Genomic DNA, 7,084 nt, shown 5'->3' with positions numbered 1-7,084 from the left:
TCAACAGAAATCTAGTAAGACCTCTTAGAAAAATTCCTTAAAGAAACAACAGCAAGTCATTTACTGCTATGAGGTTAATACATAAAGAAAAAAACATTCACACATTTTACTGAATTTATCAGTAAATAATTTTAGCCATAATACTTATCATAAAATTAAAAATTTAAAAGTTGTGTGTGGCTCCATAGCAATTACAATTTGCAATAAAAACACTAAGCCAAATTCTTTTTTTCTAACAAGAACAATGCTAGCTTTTAAAATGACTGAAGTTTGCACATCAATTGTGAATGGAGTAGGTGTATCACAATTTAGCTTAAATTAAAGTGGAAGATGGTAAAAACTAGATGCTTTTAACTTTAAATTGCATGAGGAAAATATCAGGGGGAAACAAAATTCAGAGCCATCGTTATCAGTTTAAAAAATATTACTCTTATATTAAAAACATTAAATGAATCAAAGCCAGACAGTACTGAATTTTTACACAAACTTCTTTCGTATTTCAACGTTGTTTATTGAGGAGTGAATGAGACTACTGCCAGACATGCCAACGACACTTCACATTCAAGGGCTGGAAGCCAAAAAGCTTTCCAAACTGAGTCACTGCATAAGCCTTTTGGGGAAAAGGATCGAAAGTGACGTAAAGTAACATTTTCATGCTTGTTGTTTTTATCTTCAGCTTTTCTTCAATGTTTGGATCTACGAGCTTGCTGGGTAGAAGGCTTCTTTCTACCCCACAAAAAGACTCACACTCCAATTAACAGAATGATCACTAGGTGTATAGCAACTTGTTTTAACACACATCTATGCTGAGGAACGGATCTTAATTAAAGCTGTTTTGTCTTAAGTTTCCTTGTATCTAGTGAGGAAAATTAATTTTATTTCCCTTTCGCCTTCACATGGGTGGGTTACACCAATAGAAAAATACTCTTCAGTGTTACTGCAGGGCTCACGGGACTTCCTCAGGAGTGGGGGGGGAAATCCACTTACACACCATCCTGAAACCCAGGGCTTCTCGTTCTGCTGTTGTGGCTTTGCAGAAGAATGGCCTACACACAACTCTACCGTTCTCTTTTGTTCAAAAACAAAACAAAGAAACCTAAACAAAAGGGTAAACGTTTATTTGGAGTTAGTTTTCTGGTGGTGGTATAAGGCCCTTCAGGCAGAGTTCAGGAGCTCTTGGATGGCTGCCTGCTGCTCGGGACTAAGCTGCGCTATGCACTCAGCCCACAGTCCTCCAGAAGTCTAGGAAAGAACAACGTCACATGTTTAGATTTGGCAAAACGGTCACTGGGCAGTACTCTCATAACCATCATTAGGCAGACTGTAATGCCAACATACTTTCTTTCCAGTAGATTGGCTTGATGAACATCATTGTAGAAGCAAGACATCTTTTCATTTCTATGAAGTTTGTTTCACTTACAGTAAGCTTTCTCATTTTTACATTGATAAAGCTACACTTTTGATGACCTGTTCAAGTTATCTACACACATCCACTTAGGGAGGAAAAGTCGATTATAAAACATTGGTAGCTGACAGTTACTACAACTAACATCTCGCCTTTCTGTTTTCACATATATACAGAAAAACAACATAATGAGTATATGCTAATCTCAAATTTAAGACAAAGGTTCCAGTTTTAATAGATAATAATCCATTTGAGGCTTGATAACAAGATAATATAAAAGTGAAATTTCCTTAGCTCGTTGAATTTCTATTCTCTTCCTCTAACAGAAAAAATACAGAAAAACACAACAATAAAACCCCAAAACCATTTTAGTTCTTCTTTCCCAATTTAACCAAATCAGCTTACCTGTACTTGGCGAACTACATTAGCCAGACGTTTGGCACAAGGATCGTCATGTTTAATTGCCTCATGCATTTCTCCTTCTGCGATTATACTGAATATTTTGGGCAGATTGGTATTGTTTGGGCCAAGAACAATTGGGTGATTACTGAAACAAGAGAAGAAAACCATTATAAATGAGAATTGTAACAGAAAATCACTCAAGCACTCATATACTTTTCCATACCCTTCCCCCCAGTACCAAATTCTGTTATTAGGTCCTTATGGCAACCCACTCCAGTACTCTTGCCTGGAAAATCCCATGGACGGAGGAGCCTGATAGGCTACAGTCCATGAGGTCGCAAAGAGTCAGACACGACTAAGTGACTTCACTTTCACTTTTACAATGGTTATGCACTAAAATCAACTGCCTTTTAAATCCAGTAGGAGGGAACCAGATTAGCTTTGCAGTTTCTTCCCATGTAAACCATACATATAAGAACAGTTCCTTAATATAAATTTTATTTAGATACTACAGAATGGTTTCTAAAATAAATCTGAAGTTCAAAAAGATGTATGGGCATTTCAAAAGTAAACTGGGAAATAAGTTCCAGTCAAGTTTAATGGAAAGAAACCTAACAGTGAATCTGACTAGTTTCATCTTTTTCATCAGGAAAATTCCAGAGCAGTCATTTCTAAGGGAGAAGATTAAATAGCATGATGGAGAACGGGTCACTTCAGTTGCAAGAGCAGGTTAACGCATCTCCACAATGGCTCTGAAGCATTCCTTAATGATGTCCTCAGTCAAAGACTTCCAGTATTTGTATGACCAATGAGAACTTAGGCGTGAAGCAATACAGCCACTGGCCCATTTCTACAAACTTCATGAGATGAGTGGTTGTAGCCCCGGGATTTATTTATGAACTGAAAGCAGCAGTTCACTCTGTCACTATTAAGTGACAGAGCCCAGACCACCAATGGACATAACTTTGATGTGATAGCATTTGTAACCTCCTGGTTGTTCTAATTCTTACCAATACTCATAGACACAAAATAACACTAATAACGCCAGAGGTCAAGGGCCAGACCCTGAGTGCCCATCTGGTATATTTCCCTTAGACCACTGATTTTTTAATTCAAAGAGAAACACTAGTATTTCAGAGGGTCAAATAACAGTACTAACCCATGTTCTTTCATCTCATTCTATTACTAAATGATATGCCAATGATGCCACAGTAAAGCTAATGATTAAATGGATAAAAGAATAAATGAGTGGGGTGGGAAAGACAGAACAGAACCTTCTTTGAACATCTTATTCTATAATGCCTCATCTGTTGAACTGAATCTCACAAGTAACTCAAAATTAAATGTGATTATAAGGCACTCCTAACTGTGATAAGGTTTCTTAACTTGATTTACAAAGACAGCATTATTAGAACCTGAACGCCTGAAAGGCATGCCCAGGAAGCACCAAGTTACGTGAAGGGGAAGGAAATGAGGTCGACCTGTCCCGCTGCCTACCTCTCAATCAGGTCGCAAAGATAATTGAAAGTCTGAACGGCTTCTTCTTTATCCTCATGCAGTGGAAGCCAAGATAGCCAGTGTGGGAGGACTTCTTCAACGTTCACACAGTCAGGCTTGAACTTCATCATTTTCCCCACTGCTGAGATGCAGTTCTCAGTAGCATTGATGTTTTCTTTGGTCTTGGCATCAGCAGACTGAATAACTCTTACCAGCAGTGGAAGTGCTTCTAAAATAAGCATTTGGAAAGAAGTCAGTTCAAGGCTCATTTTCATGCAAATGATAAAAAATACGTCTTATTTTTGGTCCAGCTACAAATTACAGTGAGAAAATGTCCAAGTGTAAGGAGCACTTTGTTTTCATGACTTCAGAACCATGACGGGGGAGAGGGAGATTGCCCGGTGTGCTCAGGACCAGCTGCACTACATTAATTTATAGGCCCTAAGAGGTTAGCAGCCTCCAGACTTGCACTCCTGATCACCTTCACATACTACAGCTTTTAAAAGCTGCCCAGGCTCTATTCCTGTGCCGAACTCACAGGGACCCAGGCATGCCTTAAAAGCACGTCCTCCAAGCCCCAGATGAACTGTACCCTGGAACCGGGGCGAAGAGGCGTTGGTTCCACTCAGACTTCATTCCCATCTCTACACAAGTGATGATGGTAAATGTCTATGTGGTGTAATAAGGTGTTTGCAAAAGGATACAAGAAGGAAGCAGTGTATACTACTTTCAGGGTGAGGGCAGAAAGCAAGGTAGGGCTAACAGGGATGTCTGGGGCGAAATGCGCATAACCAGATAAACAGAAGTACCTGTGCAGAAAGGACGGTAGTTATCGCCACCATACTGTGCCATGACTCCCAGGCCATACGCAGCTGCTTGCCTGACTTCTGGGCTGCTGTCACATACGTATTGGAGCATTGGCCTTAAGAAATACTCTGCATATTTAAATGAGGCTGGACTACAGTGTTCTATGACATCATCAAAGATGCACAGTCCCCACTGTCTGTCTGGCCACGGCCTATGTGGACACTACAAAAGAGATACTCTTTTAAGCTTTGGATACTGGAGTGAAGACTGTAAAGAAACAAATATTCACTACTGGCTGTCATCTCACAGGGATATTCCTGATACAGGTAATGAAAAACAAACACCGCAGCAATCAGTTCTTGTGAATAATAACCCTCAAGCTACTCTACAGATGTCCCACCATCTGAAATTACCAAGGATGAGGAAAAGTGACAGCAGCAGGTACGTAGGTACCTTCACTTTACAGCAAAGAAGACAGCAACGCTCTATTTAAAAAGCACAGTAACAGCAGAAGCCGCAAAACTTCACAGAACTGATTCAACAGGGTGCCACGCGCCTGAATCCAGTACTGATTCAACAGGGTGCCACGCGCCTGAATCACTTTTAAAGACATACTGCACTGCTAAGTATCACACAAAACTGAAAGCCAAAAGGGGATAAATACCCGATGACTGCTTTTCATTTATAATACATTTTAAAAAATTGAATATGTAATGCTATCATCCAGAACCTATGATTGCTGGTGGTACATAATAAAGATCAAAACTGAATTTTCTAGCATCTACTTTAAAACAATAACCTGTAACTATTTTGTTTCCATTTATTAATTTAGCAGGGTATAGATAATCTAAAATAATAAAAAGTCAGTTGTATATTTTTAGACTGTACTATAAATTAACAGGATTACAGAAAACCCAATTAGTGAACTTCCAAGCATACACTGAGAAAATATCCAAGGCAATGCAATCAACTCAGTAAATTAAAGAGGCACGGTAAAAATTCTATGATTCCTAGGATCCATTTTAACCTGAAAGTATTAAATTTTCAAATGCTATAATAGATTTTTTTCAGGTCAGCTATTTAAAATAATTGTCAAAAAGAGGCAATACTCACAATTAGGTTGACAATTAATGGAAGCAGCTGTTCAAACCATGGTAACACTTTTTCCTTGTAGCTACTGAATATTGAGTGTAAAATGTCTGACACTTTGGTCAGAATATAAACATCATTATCATCCTAAAAAAAACCAAGTGGGCATACTACGTGTTAAAAAAAGTACATATGTATTTAAAAAGTGTCCTCACTATTCTTAACATTTATTATAAAAAAATCCAAGGAACATAGAAAATTAAATTTCTTGTCACTTTCTTAACAGCATAGCCAGAGTCCAGAGACTGAGGTTACTCCAGTGATGTCTTGTCTGGCAATGAAGACAGAAGCAGCATGGCAAATACTGAACTGACTGCAAATACTTTCCATGGAATGTACTTAAAACAGGTGACTGAAAGTCTATCCCAAATTTCAAAGTTCTGAAATGAGTGATTTTACTTTACTATTTTTTGTTTGTTTTCTAGGACATCTCTAGTTTTGGAGCAGGATGGTGGGGAGATGTGGGGTCAGTTACTTACACCACCTCATCCCTGGGAACCATGTACGTGTCAGGGCAAGCACCTGCTGAGGACAGGGATGACCCCCAGGAGCCAGCACGGGTCCACCAGACGGCCACATGCCACACACGGTAGACCCTACATACAGAGCTGACATATGCTGATGGCATCAAGAGGTCTGATGGAAGTTCTGAGTAACAACGTGAAGAATTATGTCAACCACAGGCCTATTGTTTATAGGGAAATTTGCACAATTCTGTGCTCCAGTGGAAAGAAAGCAGGTGTTACAGAAAGACCTGGCCTTAAGCACGAGAGTATCAACAGTGTGGCTCTAGGCAATCACTTAACATCTCAGTTTGAGTTCACTCATCTTCAAAATGGTGAAAGCACCCGTGGGCACAGATGAGTGTTGTGAGAAGGTGTAGAAGATACGAGGGAACTCCAAAGTGCTTTTATATGTAAGGTCACTGCAACAAAGTGCACACACAGCACCCAAAACACAAACCAGCTAACTTCAAACCACTTAATCTCTAAATTAATAAATGAAACACACATCAAATTCTTCTGCTGACGATTACTAAAAGTACATTTTAGAAGTCAGATGAATCAGAAACTCAAGCATTAATGCAAATGGTCACATAAGTTAAGTTCTAAACAAAGTAACTTACCTCATCTTGTAGTGATTCTTCCACCTGCTCATCATAGTCTTCATCTTGTCTTTTAACTAAAACACACCCAAATAAATGTCTTTTTAAATGGTCGCCAAAAATGGTCAAGAATTATATCCAGAAATAAAAGTGTGGAAAACTTACCTTGCCGCAATTCTTGGTTTTTAAAATGTTCTTCAAGTTTAGCTTTCAGTATACCACCCAACTCTTCAAAGTGTTCATTATTAAGGCATCCATCTCCCATGACTTCAATGCACTAAAAAGGAGTTTGAGGAAACAAAGCGACTCATAAGATTTAAGTGTTAAACTCCATTAAGAATCAGATGGAGGCATGAGACAAATGAACGTAACTCCTACCCAGAGATTAAACAGTAGGTACACTTGGATTATATTTGCTACCACGTCAGTATTTTAAAGAGAAGAATTTTAAAATATTTTTCCTTTAAACATGTTCTGAGCATGTCTTAAGTGCCAGGAATTATGCTGGGTATTGCAAATTCAAAGATGGAAAAGACCAACCAGCTCTTAAGAAGCTCAGTTATCACATGTGTACTCTGTACAGAGATGGTGCTAGAGAAAGGCTAAGCTTGTGTCATAAATGGAGGGAATGAGATAAGTGAAGGCATGGAAGCATGCATTCTTCAGAAAAGTAACAGAAAATCTGAACTTGAGGAGTGCAAATGGGGACAAAGGATTTT

General features: G+C 38.8%; 1 protein-coding gene across 1 annotated transcript in view; it reads right to left on the bottom strand.

Moving 5' to 3' along the window:
• Nucleotides 1-1,097: 1,097 nt before the first annotated feature.
• IPO5 (importin 5) overlaps nt 1,098-7,084 on the bottom strand; it is a 38,543-nt gene continuing 32,556 nt past the window's right edge. Inside the window, exons 20-26 of the mRNA XM_065902431.1 lie at nt 6,531-6,642; nt 6,387-6,442; nt 5,225-5,347; nt 4,114-4,333; nt 3,305-3,533; nt 1,811-1,952; nt 1,098-1,242 (exon numbers count right to left, since the gene is read on the bottom strand). Of these exons, the coding sequence (XP_065758503.1) occupies nt 1,156-1,242; nt 1,811-1,952; nt 3,305-3,533; nt 4,114-4,333; nt 5,225-5,347; nt 6,387-6,442; nt 6,531-6,642 (969 nt within the window). The 3' untranslated portion in view covers nt 1,098-1,155. The remainder of the gene's footprint in view (nt 1,243-1,810; nt 1,953-3,304; nt 3,534-4,113; nt 4,334-5,224; nt 5,348-6,386; nt 6,443-6,530; nt 6,643-7,084) is intronic.

Source organism: Muntiacus reevesi, chromosome 11 (assembly GCF_963930625.1).
Source record: "Muntiacus reevesi chromosome 11, mMunRee1.1, whole genome shotgun sequence".
NCBI lineage: Eukaryota > Metazoa > Chordata > Mammalia > Artiodactyla > Cervidae > Muntiacus > Muntiacus reevesi.
This window is presented reverse-complemented; position numbering and strand designations above follow the sequence as displayed.